The sequence below is a fragment of the Mesoplodon mirus genome, assembly GCF_964341445.2.
Source record: "Mesoplodon mirus genome assembly, chromosome: 16".
Lineage (NCBI taxonomy): Eukaryota > Metazoa > Chordata > Mammalia > Artiodactyla > Ziphiidae > Mesoplodon > Mesoplodon mirus.
In genome coordinates this window covers 1,756,851-1,775,560 of record NC_138992.1, presented here as the reverse complement: position 1 = coordinate 1,775,560, position 18,710 = coordinate 1,756,851, and the positions used below count along the sequence as shown (strand labels likewise).

The window sequence follows — 18,710 nt, the reverse complement described above, 5'->3', positions numbered from 1 at the left end:
CTGGGTTCATGACATCACTGTGTCTACTGTTCTGTTTGAGATATCTCACATTTAGAAAGTTAAAAAATAGGATGTAAAAATTAAATAAAACCCTTGGACTTTCCTTCTTCTTCTTTTTTTTTTTTTTTTTTGCGGTATGCGGGCCTCTCACTGTTGTGGCCTCTCCCGTTGCGGAGCACAGGCTCCGGATGCGCAGGCCCAGCGGCCATGGCTCACGGGCCCAGCCGCTCCGCGGCATATGGGATCCTCCCAGACCGGGGCACGAACCCGTATCCCCTGCATCGGCAGGCGGACTCTCAACCACTGCGCCACCAGGGAGGCCCTGGACTTTCCTTCTTAAAACAACCAGTTGTGTGTGCATGCACCAGCAACAAAGACTTGGAATGTGTAATTTATACCATTTATAATGGTACCAATTATAAAAGCAGCAAAAAACATGTTCTCATTTTGTTAAGTTTAATGGAAGATATGTAAGATCTTTATGGAGAAAATTATAAACCTTTATTGAAAGACGTTAAAGACCCAATAAACAGAAAGACCTACACGTTCATGGGTTGGAAGACTGGTGATGACAGAGATTCCGATTCTCACACGTTAACACAGCGGATGCAGAGCAATCCCAGTCCAAGTTTGACACGGAGATTCTATAATCTATTCAGCAACAAAAGGCCAAAATACCCAAAACATTTCTAAGGAAAAACAAGTAGAGCAACTTGCCCTAAAAAATATCAAAGTTACAACAACTGTATGAAAATTAGGGTAGAACTTTGCACAGGAATAGAAAACTTGACCAGGAGAACCTGTAATGGAAACAGTACTCAGCACAGAGCTGGCACTGTAGGTCTGTAGAAAGGGATGGAATTTTCAGTCAAGGGCCCAGGGGCCATCTGTTATACGGAGAAAAGTGGTACTGCACTCCACCCCTCACCGTAAACAAAAATCAATTCCAGGTGATTGCAAGACTTAAATATGAAAAACAAATTATATAAGCTTTAGAGGAAGTAAAGGCAAAATCATTATCACCTTATCATAGAATTTATTAAACAGAAAATGCACACCATGACAGGGGTGATTGATAAACTCAGCTACGTCGTGATTAAGAACCTGCTTTCCTCAGCAGCACCATAATGAAAAGCCAGCACAGTGGACAAAGGTTTCACCTCCAGAAACTTTGTACATCGACAAGAACAAGACAAACTCAAAGGAAAAATACACGAAAAGAGTTACCCGGAGAGCCCCAAATGCCCAGTGATCACATGAAAACCTGATCAATCCCATGAGTTACCAGAGAAATGTGAATTACAACCAGAAGACACCATTCCACGCCCACAGAAGGGCAAACAGTCAAGGCCGCCACCGCCTGGTGCTGAAGGGACGGGAAGTGGGGGCAGGTCAGCACAACCACCGGCCACCGAGCTGGCCACCCCGGGCCACCCCCTCGCTTGGGCCGTCCCGACAGTGCCGGCGTCCAAGGGTCCTCAGCACCACCACGCAACAGGGCCCAAAACAGGTGCCCTAACAGCCCCTCCCCCATGGACCAGGTACGCCTGCCAGTGGCCACACACATGACCCAGCGCCACAGAGCAGGGAGGTGGAAGGGCACCCACGTGAACAGCAGTGACTCGGGGGCAAAACAGCAAAACCAGCAAACTGAAGAATGATTCAACTGTACAGAGTCCCAAAACACGCAGACTCGCAAGGTCTGTGTGAGACTCTGACATGTAGCAGCAAAACCACAAGCAAGAGCCAGGCAGCCGTAACCCACAGCCCAGGGGCAACGGGAAGGCACTGGGATCCAGGGCAGGCACCTGGGAGTCCGCGGCACCAAGCCTTAAACCGTCACATTTACAGTCCCCATGCACACTCACTCACACTCACTGAGTCGCACATCTGCCCGGCACCCCCAAGGACACGAAATCAGTCACGTAAGCCACACGTCCTGCCGAAAACCCCCTTCGCCCGGGGAAGGGAGCCGGCGAGTGAGCGGACTGCGTGGTCAGCCTGCGGGGTGAGGGCTCGGCACCCGAAACCTAGAAGCGGATCCCGCCCGGTGTAGCCCAGGACGGCGTCCGTCACCCCGCGGGCCTCGGTTCCCGCGCTGCGCACTGCACGCTAACACCTGCTCCCCAGTCACCCACTCAGCCATCTGCCAAGCACCCGCAGACCACCGCAGAAAGACCGCAGACACCCCAGTCCACCCCACAGCAGAGCAGCCTCTCCCCCTCTGCTCTCTCCCGGTGCCGACTCAGCCCAACACCAACGGCACCTTCCCAGCCCAGGGCCAGGGTCACCCCTGGTCCCGGGTCACAGGCAGCGCCGGCCAGGACAGAACCCACCTACAGCCACCAGCACAGCACAGTGGAGACCCGCCCACGCTGCCAGCTGCTGTCCTTACCTAGGGGCTGATAGCCTTGTGTGGAGGGCCCCCCAAAAGGGCCGCGGCTGCCCAGGCCGCCGCTGCCAGCGATGGATCCGTAGGACATCTTCTCACAGAAGGCAGGGCCGCTGCCTTCCTGCAGAGCTGGAAGAAACCAAACCCGGGCAGGGAGGGAGGAAAGAGGGTTTAGCGCTGGGATTCAGGATGCACTCGGGCCCCGCCCACCCCGCCTAGGAGTCTGAGGCCGCTGCACCCTCACCTTGCAAGTCAACAAATAATGTCTAAATGTTGAAAAAAAATCAAGCAGTAGCGACACGAGTGTGTTATTCAGAGGAAAGCATCAAAGATCTAGAAGAATCCAAAGCAGCTGACTCGAGACAGGAAGGAGGGCGGCTAGGGGTGCCTTTGCTCTGAATTAACCATGGAGCGCTCCTTTACTCCGTAAACTTCATGCGTGGGTAACAGAACAATATTAAAGCTTAATTGGCAAAATTCCAATAAGATCACCCTCCAGAAAGATCAGTGCGGAAACGAGAGCTGCGGGCTGCAGGGGTGTCTGCCTTGAGCAGACAAGGTCCAGGTGGGGGCCCAGCGTCTCCTCAGATCTCTGGAAGGCCGCCCCATCATTGTCCTGTGCGGCCATGCAGACCCCAGGCAGGCACAGGGACCCAAGAGGACTCGGCCCAGCTCACAGGTACACCGGTGTACCTACTGTGCACCAGGCGATGTGTCCAACGTGGTCCAGGGGGCCTGGCCCTGGCCCCGGGGACCTGAGCATCGAGTGGGCGACAAGGGATCCAAGAGCAGCTTTCACAGACCCTGGGGGCACAGCAGAGCCCCGGACCGGCGGGTCCCCAGGGCGGCAGCTCAAGCGGGGTCTGAGCCAGGAGCAGAGAGCAGGTGGCCCAGCCGCAGAGCCATGGCTTGAAGGGAGGGGCAGGACAGCCCTGGGAAGACGGGAGGGACAGCAAGTGTAAGGTGGTCCCACGGCCACCTGGGGGACTGGCGGAGGCTGCGGGGCAGCACTAGGGACCCTCCAGCCCAAGGGCCACCATGCGCCCGGCCACAGGCGGGCAACTGGAAGGGACTGTGGGGCCCAGCCAACGGCACCTGTTGCTTGAGAGGCAAAAACAATCCAAGGGACTGCCACCGATGTCCAGGCAGGTGAGGGGTCGTGGCAGTCCTGGTCTGAGAAGGGAAAGTCCCCAGCCTGCCATCTCATTTAACCTGCAGTCTCACACGGCCTCTGCCTTTGCTCAGGAACTGGGAGATGGAGGCCATCCCACCGCTGGGCCACAAAGACTCGGCCCAGCCCGAGGACACTGGTCTGGGAACACGAAACGCCACCGGGCAGGACTCTGGGCCTCAAGGCCCTGGGGACCTGGAGCCCAGCGGGCCTGTCCCCGGTGGCTTGCAGCCACCCACCCCCACCCCCAGGTTCCCCATGTGCCAGGCTGCACCCTCAGCTTCCTCCCCGCCGCTCCCGCCCATCTACCCGCAGCCAGTTCACGACCCGACTTCTGCACCAAGGTGTCCCCCCAGCAAGGGCAGGCAGCCGGCAGCAAGGACCCAAACAAGGAAGAGGGAGGGAGCCGCTGGCAGCCCAGAGGGCGGGCGGAAGATGCAGCAGGGCCAGGCCAGAGGGCCGGGCGGATGCTGCTGGGCTGTGGTGTCCCAGGGCAGCCCCAGGCTGCCTCCAAACTGCCAGGCAGAGGCCAAGGGAGCAATGCCTGCTCCCCGGGAGGCCTCCTACCAAGTGGCTTCCATGACCGCCCACTACGGCTGCCAGCCTCCTCCAGCCTCGTGCCCCTGGCTCATGTTAGCACCAGGCTGTGCCCTGGACGTCAGCCCCCCGCCCCACAGCAGCCTGAAGGGAGCCATCTGTCCTCAGACTGCCCAGATCCTGTCCCCCAGGCACCAGAGGAAGTACGGGTGCCAGGGGACGCCCCCAGCAATGCAGCCCTGCCTGCAGGACAAAGCCCCCAGGCCCGGGGGAGGAGCGGCTCGCCAGCAGGATGCCAGGGGACACGGGGCTGGAGGGAGCACCCGGACACGGCTCAGGCTGGGGGCCAAAAAGCCGAGCTCCAGGGCCAGCGCTGAGGCTGTGGTAGGGCCGTCTCTGCCCCGGATGGGCTGCCCCGCAGGGTGTGATCTCTGCCTGCAGCTCTCTCCTGCCGGCCTGGGTCTCTCAGAGGCCAGGCCCCCCAAGACCAGGGCCGACCTTCCCAGCAGCAGACAAGGAACAGTACTGTCTAGACTGTCTCCCCCCATACCCATGGGAGGGAGTCCCAGACCACCCAGCCCAGAGGAACCACGGGGGCCGGGCGAGGAGCGGGGAACTGCTGGACCCACGGGTCCGCAGGGGGAGGTGCGCCCGGCCTTCCTCCCGGCCTAGCCCAAAGCCCCTGCCGCCCCGGCCTGCATCCCCAGGAGGGCCCCCAGCACCTGGCCGTAGGCAGGGGCTCTGCTGCACGAGCCCGGGGACCTCCCCTCGTCCATCCACACCTTCCCTCAGTCCCACCCGGCCCTCGTCCCCGCTGACAGCGCTCGGGACCCCGCCCGCACGGCCCGAGCTCCGGCCACAGCCCCTCCAGGCCCACCCCCGGCACCTCCAGGTGGCCGTCCTTCAGCCATCCATGTCCCGTCTCCTCTCCAGGCCCCGCGCCCACCCTGGGGCTCGGCCCTGCCACCCCTCCCTTGCCCTTCTTCCCCGCCCCCTGCGCAAACACAACCCTGGTTGATCCAGCTCTCCAGGTGCCCTGGAGCCCAGGCGGGTGTCGTGGGCTGCTTCCCACCCACTGTCGTGGCCCAGCCCCTCCCCAGATACACGGAGAGCCTTCCTCCGGCCACAGGCCAGGCCGGAGCATACACAGAAGGCCGGGCATGGCGCTGAGGTGGCAGATCCATCGGCCCTGGCTCCAGCAGGTGCCAGTCCACGGCTCAGGGAATTCTCTGCTCTTCACTGAGCCAAAACAAGCAGGGGGGTCGGGGCGGCTCATGCCTAAACACCTGACCCAGACCGAGAGTGGCCAGGAGGCCTCGCCAGGGCATCCTCAGGGCCCACTCTGTGTGTGGCACGCGGGGGCAATGGGGAGGCTCCCTGAAGGACCCAGGGCAGGAGAGCTGGCCGGGGGCCTCTCCCACTGCCCGAAGCCTCCTGCTGCGGCCGCCTCTGCTCACCTGGTGCCACACCCGCCTGCAGGGGAGCTGCTGGGGCAGACCTGCCCCCGATTCTGCTCTGCCCTCTGCTCCACCCTGGGCCCAGCGGCATGGCTCTGGGTCCTGACCTGCGTGGCTCAGAGACCGCAGCGCTGCCCCAGCGAGGGCGAGGTAGAAGGCAACACTGATGGCCAGTCCCGCCCACGCCACTCCAGGTGGAGGCTGAGCGGCCCAGGCTGCTGCCCACTGAGGGCCAGGAGGACACCGTGAATCAGCCCGCACACGAGAGCCCTCAAGCTAGACCCACACTTCCCCCCACTGACCACTACCCATGGGCCCACCAAAGTGGCTTCCGATGGGGGGCATTTGGGAAGCCAAAGCAGCTCGGAGACCCTGGGATGAAGGCAAGGACATCACTCAAGACCAGGCTGCCCGGCCCACCAGGCCCCGCATCTGGAGTGTCCTATAGAGAAGACATCTGGGACCTGTCTGGGGTCATGGGGGCCTTGGAGGATGACAGGCGTCTACCGTGGGTCCAGGGGAGGGGGTGGAGGCCCCCGTGCCAGGCATCCCCTGATCTAGCTCAAACCCCCAATTTTTTTTTTAACACGTTGATTGGAGTATAACTGCTTTACAATGGCACGTTAGTTTCTGCTGTATAACAAAGTGAATCAGTTATACATATACATGCATCCCCATATCTCCTCCCTCTTGCTTCTCCTTCCCACCCCTCTAGGTAGTTACAAAGCACCGAGCTGATCTCCCTGTGCTATGTAGCTGCCTCCAACTAGCTGTCTATTTTACATTTGGTAGTGTGTATATGTCCACGCCACTCTCTCACGTCGTCCCGGCTTACCCTTCCCCCTCCCCGTATCCTCAAGTCCATTCTCTATGTCTGCGTCTTTATTCCTGTCCTGCCCCTAGGTTCTTCAGAACCATTTTTTTTTAAGGTTCCACATATATGTGTTAACATACGGTATTTGTTTTTCTCTTTCTGACTTACTTCACTCTGTATGACAGTCTTTAGGTCCAACCACCTCACTACAAATAACTCAATTTCATTTCTTTTTATGGCTGAGTAATATTCCATTGTATACATGTGCCACATCTTCTTTATCCATTCATCTGTTGATGGACATTTAGGTTGCTTCCATGTCCTGGCTATTGTAAACAGTGCTGCAATGAACATTTTGGTACATGTCTCTTTGAATTATGGTTTTCTCAGGGTACATGCCCAGTAGTGGGATTGCTGGGTCACGTGGTAGTTCTGTTTTGAGTTTTTTAAGGAACCTCCATACTGTTCTCCATAGTGGCTGTAACAATTTACATTCCTCCCTTTTCTCCACACCCTCTTCAGCATTTACTGTTTGTAGATTTTTTGATGATGGCCATTCTGACTGGTGTGAGGTGATACCTCATTGTAGTTTTGATTTGCATTTCTCTAATGATTAGTGATGTTGAGCATCCTTTCATGTGTTTGTTGGCAATCTGTCTATCTTCTTTGGAGAAATGTCTATTTAGGTCTTCTGCCCATTTTTGGATTGGGTTGTTTGTTTTCTTGATATTGAGCTGCATGAGCTGCTTGTAAATTTTGGAGATTAATCCTTTGTCAGTTGCTTAGTTTGCAAATATTTTCTCCCATTCTGAGGGTTGTCTTTTCGTCTTGTTAATGGTTTCCTTTGCTGTGCAAAAGCTTTTAAGTTTCATTAGGTCCCATTTGTTTATTTTTGTTTTTATTTCCATTTCTCTAGGAGGTGGGTCAAAAAGGATCTTGCTGTGATTTATGTCATAGAGTGTCCTATGTTTTCCTCTAAGAGTTTGATAGTGCCTGGCCTTACATTTAGGTCTTTAATCCATTTTGAGTTTATTTTTGTGTATGGTGTTAGGGAGTGTTCTAATTTCATTCTTTTACATGTAGCTGTCCAGTTTTCCCAGCACCACTTATTGAAGAGGCTGTCTTTTCTCCATTGTATACTCTTGCCTCCTTTATCAAAGATAAGGTGACCATATGTGTGTGGGTTTACCTCTGGGCTCCCTATCCTGTTCCATTGATCTCTATTTCTGTTTTTGTGCCAGTACCATTCGGTCTTGAGCACTGTAACTTTGTAGTATAGTCTGAAGTCCGGGAGCCTGATTCCTCCAGCTCCATTTTTCTTTCTCAAGATTGCTTTGGCTATTCGGGGTCTTCTGTGTTTCCATACAAACTGTGAAATTTTTTGTTCTAGTTCTGTGGAAAATGCCATTAGTAGTTTGATAGGGATTGCAGTGAACCTGTAGATTGCTTTGGGTAGTATAGTCATTTTCACAATGTTGATTCTTCCAATCTAAGAACATGGTATATCTCTCCATCTGTCTGTATCATCTTTAATTTCTTTCATCAGTGTCTTATAGTTTTCTGCATACAGGTCTTTTGTCTCCTTAGGAACGTTTATTCCTAGGTATTTTATTCTTTTTGTTGCAATGGTAAATTGGAGTGTTTCCTTAATTTCTCTTTCAGATTTTTCATCATTAGTGTATAGGAATGCAAGAAATTTCTGTGCATTAATTTCGTATCCTGCTACTTGACCAAATTCATTGATTAGCTCTAGTAGTTTTCTGGTACCATCTTTAGGATTCTCTATGTATAGTATCATGTCATCTGCAAACAATGACAGTTTTACTTCTTTTCTGATTTGGATTCCTTTTCTTTCTTTTTCTTCTCTGACTGCTGTGGCTAAAACTTCCAAAACTATGTTGAATAATAGCATCGAGAGTGGGCAACCTTGTCTTGTTCCTGATCTTAGTAGAAATGGTTTCAGTTTTTCACCATTGAGAACGACGCTGGCTGTAGGTCAAACCCCAATTTTTAAGAAGAGAAAACTGAACTCAGGGAGGGAAACCGACTCACCCAAGTCACAGAGACAGACGGGGTCTAGGACAAGCTCCTCCCCCGCCCCATGGCTGCAGTCCTCCCACCCGCCCTCCCTAGTACTCTCTGCCCTGGGTACTGCGGTCCCACTGTGGTCCCATAGCTGCGGAGGAAGAAAAGAGTAACTCCCGCACCTGCCTGGTACTCTGCCAGCTCCCTCCCTGCCCACTGGAGCTGGCAGGCAGCATGTGAACGCAGTCTGCACTGCACACAGACGGTGCAGAGAGAGATGTGAGTGGGTACACAGAGCTGCACAAAGACCACTCGTTCACACAGCTGTGAGTGTGATGTTCATCTTCTTCCCAGCCCTGTCCCCTAAGACGGGGTAACGCTCCAGAGCAACGGACACACCCAGCACACAGATCTTGGTTACAAAACACCATTCTTCACAAAAAGGAATTAAGACTGCTTGGAGAAATGGTTGATTCCAGGACTGGGCAGAGAAAGTAAAAGATAAGCCTAGAATATTCTGCTACACAAAAGAGTAAGGAAGTGCTCAAAGCAAGGTGGGGCTGTCCCCAAAGGACACAGGAACCAGCTTGAAAGGCTTCCACTGGCCAAATCTGGGACAACTTGAGCATGAAAACAGACAATGGCGGGACTTCCCTGGTGGCGCAGTCATTAAGAATCCGCCTGCCAATGCAGGGGACACGGGTTTGAGCCCTGGTCCAGGAAGATCCCACACACCCTGGAGCAACTAAGCCCGTGTGCCACAACTACTGAGCCTGTGCTGTAGAGCCCGCAAGCCACAACTACGGAGCCCATGTGCTACAGCTACTGAAGCCCACGTGCCTAGAGCCCGTGCTCCGCAACAAGAGAAGCCACCACAATGAGAAGCCCACGCACTGCAACAAAGAGTAGCCCCCCGCCTCGCCGCAACTAGAGAAAAGCCCGCTCGCAGCAACGAAGACCCAATGAAGCCAAAAAATAATTAATTTTTAAAAAATAGACAATGGTAATAAAAGATAACTTATTTATTATAGCCTTATAATAAAGAAGTAAAATAGAAATCCATGAGTCCACATGGTTATAAACAAATAAACAAGTGAAAAAAAGGAAAAAGCTCTTTCTTAGAGCACATACTGACCTGGGGAAGGAATGATGGGATAAGCAACGTCGTGGTCAGAACTGATTCAGGCGAGAACGTCCAGTGGACCTGAGAGCTGGTGGGTGAAAGTCCCACGAGTAACAGGATAGTCACATAGTCTCGAAGTATCTTCCCCAAGAAACTTACTAATTAAAAATGGAAAAAGAATAACCTTGTAGGGGAGAAACCTGGCAGACTAGTCACCTGAACCCAAGGACCTACATCACACCATCAGGGACATATCAGACGTCACGTGCCTCCTGCTGCCACACGCGCTGAGGAGGACACGGCAGCGCTTTCCAGGTCCACCTGCCAAGAACAAACAACTGTGGAGACGTCAGACACACCCAGCTGAGCGAAAGCCTGCAAGACAACTGACCTGCAGTCTTCACCAATGTCAGTTTCGGGAAACAAAGACAGAGGAACTAACCGTCCAGGTTCAAGGAGGCTAAAGGGACGTCGTTCCCCAAAACCAACGCACAGTCCTGGACTTCACGTTGCTGAGACGAGTTACCGGGATCCCTCACAAGGTCTGTCCCGTGAACACCGGTAAGACCCTTAGGCTAGAGGACTGGCTGGTGTTCATGTCCTGATTTTGATAACCGTCCTGCAGTTACGCAAGAGATTATGTACTTGGGGATCAAGGAGCATCACGTCTGCAGCTCGCCGAGCGGTTCAGAAGAACACACGACGTTCGCACGAACACGAAGAGGGGAGGGGATGAAGCAAATACGGGGAAACGGTAACACGAGGGGAACCTGGTGGCTAGGCAGGCTTTCTGTTAATCTGGCAACTTTTGTTTAAAACTAGAATTACCATGTCCAAGAGCTTTAAGTTCAAAATAAAATGAAAATTCTACTGGAGTTTTTTTTTTTAATAAATTTAAGAAAAATGCAAGATCTGTGTACTGAAAACTAAAAAAAAAAAAATTATTATAAGAAAGTAAAGGAAACATAAATAAATGAGGGGCCACGCCGTGTTCGTGGGCTGGGCACCAAGACTGCCCAGCTACAGAATCAGCTGTAACACACTTCACTGGCAGTAACTCGCACACGTGTCCGACACAGCTTCTAAAACCAAGAAGTTCCTCCCACTTCAAAAATAATTAGGCAAGTCTTGGAGAAAAAGGAAAAAAAACCCACTAAAATGAAGAAATTTCTTTTAAAAAAAGTGAAAACACTACATGTGAAAACCAACAGACCACGTTTAAAGCAGTGATCAGACGAAAAGTCATAACCCTTAATATTTCATGAAAAAATAATGGAAACGAATGGACTTCGTTCTTAGCTCAAAACGTTGGAAAAGAGCAAAAAAAAGTCAAAAGTAACCACAAGGAAGGAAGCAATATATATAAAAGTTAATAATATTAATGAGGTAGAAAACAGAAAAACAACAGACCTAATTTATAAATCAAAATCCTGTTTTCTAAAAAGTACTAACAAAAAAGATAACCAATAGCTAACTTAGGAAAAGAGGGAAGAAGCCACAAATACACAATATAAGAAATGAAAAAGGAGGCAAATCACTGAAACAAAAATGTTAAGGAATCATTAAGGCTCTACTTTCAAATCTCTATACAAGTAAATCGTAAAACATGGACAAGATGGATAATATCTTACGAAATCGAAGTTCACCAAAAAAAAAAAACCAGCTACCCACTGGAGACAGAGAGCTCTAACAGACAAATCTGGATAAAAGAAATAGAAAGTTATCATAAAAACCACCCAACAGGAAATACCAGGACCAGATGGTTTTGCGGGGGGCTGGGGGGAGGGGGCATGATTCCACCACATTTCCAAAGCCAGGTATTTCCCGAACTCCATAAATTATTCCAGGGTGTTGACGACGCAGGAGAACCTCCTGATTCTTTTATGAAACATGTACAACATTGATATGGAAACCTGATGAACACGGTCCAAAAAATGGGAAACTTATGAACCAGTATTGGCTTTGAATATTGATGCCAAAACACTAAATGAGATACTAAGAAACAAAATTCAAACCTGATTTGTTTATTTTTCTAGGAGTGTGGGGCACGTTCGACATTAGGAACCCCACTAACGTGACACCATGTTAACAGACCGAAGGGAAAGGTTTATGAGTTTCTCCACAGGTGCCAAAAACAGATGTATCAACAAAACTCCTGATGAAAACAACCAAAAATCTTTCTTAAAATGGTAAATACCCTTTAATCCTAAAACAAGCATCTGTTTAGAGGGAAAGCACTGGAAGCAATTCCCAGAGACGGAGGAGAGGGCAGAGGTGCCCTGCGTGTGCAGCACCACCCAGCACTGCTCCGGAGGCGTCGGCAACACAGGTCAACAGGCGAGACCAACGGGACGTGGGAAACAGAAGTGGGACCAATGCCAACGGCGTGACGGTGGCTGGGAAACCCTGAGACAAGGTTCAAATTCCAAGAAGTAAAGACTTGGGCAAAGCAGCAGCGTGTAAAACTCACATACAGAAAGCAACCGTCTTCACACACACACACCCAGTTAGAGGACAGAATCGTAAGGAAAACCCCAGTCACCAGAGTAACACACCAAGGAAGGAAGCTAACGTGAGATGGGAAATACCTCTGAGCGGAAGCTTTAAAACACTCCAGAAGATGGAAGGCCAAGAGGGTCACATGGAAAGCCACCCTTGTCCTTGGATAGGACGACCCTATTCACAAAAGCATCCCTTCTTCCACCCCAATAAAAATACCAACCAGCATCTTTATAGAGCCAGACGGGCCGAGGGAGTTCGTGTAAGAAAACGCTACACAAACAAGCAGATAAAAAGCACTGCTTCCCCCAGACTTAAATATCCCAGAGAAAGAAGTGCTGATGCTGCTGAGACACAGATGAATCCTGGAAACGTCGCACTGACTGAGGAGGCGGACACAGAGGTCACGCGCGCACGATCCCATTTCTGTGAAATGCCCAGGACAGGCAGGACCACGGAAACGGGACACAGACAGGTGGTTGCTAGAGGCTTGGGGGGTGGGGGGGGGGGCAAGGGAGTGACTGCTAATGGGTGTGGGGCTTCATCTAGGGTGATGAGATGTCCTGGGCTTTGATGGCGGTGATGGATGTTCAACTCTGTGTAGATACTGAAAACCACTGGACCGTACATGTCAGAATGGTGAACCATAGGGTACGTGAGTTATATCTCAACAAAGCTATCATAACAAATGCTAGAGAGTCTCTATAATTAAAACAAGGCAGGAAAACACAAATAAACCAATGGAATAAGAAAGTGAGTCTAAAATTAGAGCCGCGTATGTATGGATGTTTAGGATAGAATAAATGCAGCACTCAAATCAAAGAAGAACTTTTTAATAAATGGTGATGGGACATCTGGTTAGCCACGTGGGAAAAAAAGTGCTTCATGCCTAACACAATAAAAAGAACATATGCTAAAGAGATCATGGCTATCCAAGTAAAGGATAAAACAAAGTATCTGAGAAAAGAAGAGCTCCTCTTCAACCTGTACGCAGGGCGAGTTTCCTGAGTAGGACTCAAAATCAAATGCTGTGAACGAAGAGACTGGCACACGTGACCACTGCCTCATGGAAGCTCCCCTCACCTGGTCTCCTCCTCCACGACTGGGCCCGACCATAGCACCAGCCACCCAAGGGGTGCAGGGGTAAGGGAGCTGTGTGTGCAAAAGGCCCCAGAACCAATGCTCCCGTCCGTCCCTGCCGTTTCCTGCCCCAGCACCCGGGGGTCAAAGGGACACATGCTTACCAAGGCCATGCGGCCTCTTCCGGGTCCGAGCCAAGCCCTGCACCTGCTTCTGGATCCATCCTCTGCTCCTCCAGGCCACCTCCCCATCCCGACTGCAGCAATGCCCCAGCACTCCCCTCCCTCGCCAGTCTGCTGAGACCCCAAGCTCTCTGGGACGCCTCTGCATGTGTCTCCCCCCAGAAAAAAGGTGGGGGACCCTTCGTGGCGGGACCCTGCAAAGAAGGTCCCCATGGCTCACCCCCCCAATCAGACTGTTCAGCTAGACAAACCCACGCAGGACAGAACCTGCGTGGGCCCAGCGCCTGGCAGAGCCAAACACCCAGTCCCCTGACCCCAGGGAGGTGCCGGGCTTAGTGAAAAGACGAAACCCAAAATCACAGCACAGCAGGAGTGGTCCCCCACCCAAGAGCGCACCCCATGCAGCCGGGGTCCACCGCGGAGGGATCGGGGCGGGTGGCCCTGGGGGAGTGCAGGGGCAGGGCAGCACCGGCCCCTGCAAACCGACCTGCAGACGGCGCCACGCCCTGCACCCCAAGACCTCTGCTCCAAGGAGCCAGACAGGAAGCGCTTGGAAGCCAGAAACATTACAAAATAAAAAACAGAAAGCCAGGAACAACCAAAATAGTCGGCAATAAACAATTAAATACATCACGTTAGGCATCTAAATAGAGTATGATGAAGTGACTTTAAATAGTGTTAAAAGTATATATTCAGCTGTGGGCGGAAAATGCTCACACACGACGCTAAGGTGAAAAATGATGCTAAAAACACAGGACACACAGTTACTCTGAGGAGTGCATGTCCTGGCCACGGGGACGGAGGAACCGCCACTCAGGAGAACTGCTCAGCAGATTCTTATAAAGACACAGCTACCTCCGCCAGGGTCACCCCACTCCTGGGCACCTGGTCATCACCACCCACCCTGAAAGTAGCCCAGACGCACACCAACGGGAGAAGGGACACGCCGGGGTCCTCCGTCCGCTCAGGCTGCTGACATGAGCGACACATGCAGGGCTCGCAGAATCCTCGTGTCGAGCACAAGAAGCCAGAACAGAGGCCCCCTGTGATCGCATTCATGCGACAGTGGGAAGAGGCACGAGGAACATCCAGGGATCACGTCCCAGACCCACGGCACACGTGTGCGGACCAAAGCTGGAAGGAAATGCATCACCAGGGCCTTGAAAACACGGTGCGGGGGGGAGGCAGCCACCACAGAGGAACACGCGGTGCCAGACCCCATCCACGTGAAATGTCAGAACACACAAATCCACAGAGACAGGAGGTGGCCTGGGCTGCCGGGGGGAATCAGAGGTGGGAATGGGGAGTGACTGCCATGGGTACGGGGTTCCTGTGTGGGTGTGGAAAAGTTCTGGAATTAGACCTTGGTAATGGTTGCACAACATCGCAAATGAGTTAAAAATCACTAAACTGTACTCTGTAACGGGTGAGCTGTATGGTGTGTGAATCACATCCCACGGTGATTACAAAGCTGCTCAGAGCGCGGTGGCTGGTGGCGGGTCACCAGAGGCTGCGGGCAGATACACTGCGCTCGGGACCCAGGGCGTGCTCAGGGTGTGAGCCAGGGCCCCCCCAAGCTCTTGGCCAGGCATACACGTCACTTTTACAATCAGGAAAAATACATGTGGTCACTTAACCCAGCAAGCAAACATGCTAGAGCTGCTGGGCTGGACGCACAGGCCAGCGGTGACACTCCACCAGGCCAGGGCTGCATTTTGGCCATGGTCCCCGGGGTGGACCAGTGCACAGCAGGTCCTCAGGTAGTTTGCTGGCTGATGGACCCACGGCACGCCAACACCCCACACGGGCCACCTGGTGCCCTGGGAGCTGCCCGGGGCAACCACCTGAGGCAGCCCACACCTGCAGAGCACATGGCCGGGAGTGACCGACGCATCCACGTCCTGCCCAGCCAGCCTCGGCAAGTGGACACACCCCATTTGGCTTAGGGTCATTCTATTAACTTCTGCAGCTTGGTGGAGGCTGAAGACCCATCCAGTCCACTGAGGAGACTTCATCCCCGGCCAGAGCCTAGCCCAGGAGGGACCCAGCCTGACCCCTGATTCGGTCGCAGTTGGGTCGGGCCAGGACACATGGTGACCCCTGACCCTGGCCACACACCAGCCCGCAGCCTGGGATACCCTGGCCCCTCACCTCCCAGCTAAGAGAACACGGATGAGAATGCAGCCTCCTGCCTCCCTGCACCAGCAACAAGCAGACAGCTGCCACAGACCTACTTCTCCAGCGGCTGGGGAGTCAGTGAGTCAAGACACATAAGCGCTTCAAAAGCACCAGGCATGTTCGGCGCTCCATCCGTGTGCTAGCCACGCGCCACCACCCTGACGGGGGACCCTGAGGCACAGAGCCTGGCTCGGGCCGCCTTTCCCCACGCACGCACCTGGGCCAGACCCCAAGGGCCCCTCGCAGGGGTGCCTGTGTGCGCAAAGGCAGAGGAGGGGCCCGGGGCTGCAGGGGCTGCGGTGGAGTGTTGCTATAGCAACTTGGACACCTCATCAAACAGAGCGCCAGCCAGGCGCCCCAGGCACCCCGAGAATGATGCCCAGAACGGCCACGGAGAAGCAGGATTGCTGACAGCACCAAAGGGCAGTTGGGATGCCAGCCACTCATGCCCTTCCCCCGTCCCACCTGCCACCCCACCCCACCCCACCCCCGCCCCCTCCCCGGAAAGGCCACGGGAGGCCCGGCTTCGGGGCCTAGCTCTGCCCACCGCCCTGCTGCCTGCCCGTCAGCCAGGCCCTCTCCCAGGATGCTGGCAGCCAAGGAGCAAGAAGACTGTGCCTGAGTCACGAGGGCGGGGGCCCACAGCACAGCCGCACACGGCCAGGACTCACACTCCCCTTCAGACCCCAAGACTTCCCAGGCCGTGGGGTGGAGGAGGATCACGATCTGAAGCCAGAGCTGGAGGCCCCGTTCTCCCGGGCACGGCCCACTCAGGAGGGAAGCCAGCCTACTTCACCAGACAGCCCGGCTCTCCAGGGACAGGCTACCCAGCAAGCCCTGGACTCACAGCCCGTGGTCACCACTTAACCGTGGGGAAGGAACCTTTGCTGTCACACTTCATGGACAGGAAACTGAGGCTCAGAGAGGTGAGGAACTTGCCCAGGAAGCCCAGCTGATCCGAGGCCAAGGTGGGAACCAGACCCAGGTCTGTCTCTGGGCAAAGCCAGTGCTGTCCCCACCCCACATGGCCGCGGCCCCGTCAGAGCAGCAGCAGCAGCAGCAGGCTGGAGCTCAGGCCACACCTGGGCGTCACAGCCCAGCTCTCCCAACAGGGGGCAGCGAGGCAAGGATGGCCACGGTCATCTGACGAGACAGCAGAAGCCCCAGGACTCTCCCCCAGCCCTTCGTGGGGAGCCACAGGGCGGAGGGGCTGCCATGCACCTGCCATGTCCTAAGAACAGGCTGGCTGAGGGCACTGCTGAGCCCAGCGGTCACAGGGAAAGTGGGCAGGCACAAACCTGAAACCTCAATTCTAAGGGCACAGGCTTCATGGCCCCCACACCCACAGCTCCTTCTCCCTGCCTCGCCCACCCTCACCCTCACCCAGGCAGAGACAGGTGCACACCGACTACCGCTACGGAGGGCGGCTGGTGCTGAATACTGGGGGCACCATGGGGAAGCCCCGTGCAGAGGGAGCGGGGAGACAGGGGGCCTAGTGCGCTGACAGCTGGGCCTTCTTCTGAGCCACCGTCACCACCTAAGTGTCCAGGGTGCAGCTGCATCCCAGTCTCACCGTCACATCACACCGCCCCGCCAGGAGCAGCATGACCAGACGGTGTCACCACACCACCCTGGCCACCGGGAAGCCTCCACTGCCATCCCCACCCCTCAGTACCGCCCCCCCAGTGGCAACATCGCCAGGCCAACCCTCGGCAGCAGCCCTGTCCTCCTACGAGCCACTGGCCCCACTGCCACCCCCCAGGTCATCGCCACCTCCTCCCTCGCAGAAGACAGGATGAAGTGACGCCCAGAAGGCAGGGGCTGGCGGACAGTTTGTTGTCTGCTGCTTTCCTGAGGAGGGCAAGACCCCTCCTGCAGGAGACAGGGTGGCGGCAGGAAGATGGGGGTCCCCCTTTCTACAGATGGCAGAGGTAAGCCACACGTGTCACTGCCCAGAGTGACAGGCAGGAGGCGTGGGCTGGACCCCCGAAGCCCACGCTCTTTGCCTCGGACCTGAAAGTGCCGACCCAGCTGGAGGGGCCCCTGGGGAAAGGAGAGCTTGCCCTCACCCCCAACCCACAGTAACACCCTGCAGCCCCTCCCCTGACTGCCCACCAGCCCGTTGGTATTGATGCCAGGGCAGGCCAGTGGCTCAGGCCCGAGGGCAGCCCTGGGCCTGCAGCCCTGCCCCAAGGCCTGCAGGGAGGAGGTGTCCGTTGGATGGAGGCCCCGCCCCGGGAGCTGTCCGCGGTGCTGAGAACAATGGGCCCAGACACAGCCGGCTGGCCGTCAGTTAATGGCACCGAGTTCAACTTCTCTAGTCAAAGAAAAAAAGATTCTCAGGTTGGATCACAAAGCAAATCCAACCTCATGCTTATGGAAGAGGCACCCACGAAGGAACGCAGGAGGTGTCGGGCAGAAGAATGGAGAAGGCGCGCCAGGCAAACCCAGGGGGAGGGCAGCGCACCGTGATCCCGACGTCAGGCAGTGTGGAGACGAAACAAAGGACGCGATTCAGAACAAAAATAATAGTTGTACCACAGCCGCCAGCAGTCACAGGAGACACAGGAGAGAGGGACAGAAACAGACCTACGGCAGGACTGCAATTCACTTCTTTCAGTCCACGACGGAGCAAGCGGACAAAAACTAAGACCTATGTGACCCACGACACGATCAGGTGGTGAAACTGACTGACACACATCAACTGCCGTTCACCCACAAGAGAGAACAGATCCCCTTTTCAAGTGCCTGTGGAACAATGGTGAAAACTGACTCTGTGTTAGAACCACAAGAAAAACCACATAAAACCCAAAAAGTTCAAAAGAGAATAGTCAACATTCTCCGATCAAAATGCAATTAAAACCAGAATAACAACAAGACCAAGAAATCAAAAGATGCTTTTAAGACTTGCTCCTCAACAGCTCTTGGACCAAAAAAGAGACTACAAACCAAAATTATAGCACTTCCAGACAGCACTGATAAGGAAAATACATACTATCAGAACTGAAGGAACAGCCTTTAAATATTAAACACTTTTTTGAAAAGAACAGAAACAAGTTAATCAAGCATCTAAACACCTAGGGAAAAGGATGATAAGATAAACTGAGAGAAAGCAAAAGAAATTCTTAACTATAAGCAAAAAGGGATGCATTAAGAAGCAGGAACAAAAAGGACAACGAATTTTTAAAAATACCCAAAAGGTGAATCTTTGAAGAAAAAGAAAAACCATAAAATGGAAACAACTAGCCAATC

The 18,710-nt window shown here is 53.8% G+C and overlaps 1 protein-coding gene across 1 annotated transcript in view; it reads right to left on the bottom strand.

The window, feature by feature from the left end:
• The window catches only part of TSNARE1 (t-SNARE domain containing 1), a 78,324-nt gene that overhangs the window by 47,961 nt on the left and 11,653 nt on the right, over positions 1 to 18,710 (bottom strand). The window contains exon 2 of the mRNA XM_082601103.1: positions 2,396 to 2,521. Coding sequence (XP_082457229.1) covers positions 2,396 to 2,483 — 88 coding nt within the window. The 5' untranslated portion in view covers positions 2,484 to 2,521. The remainder of the gene's footprint in view (positions 1 to 2,395; positions 2,522 to 18,710) is intronic.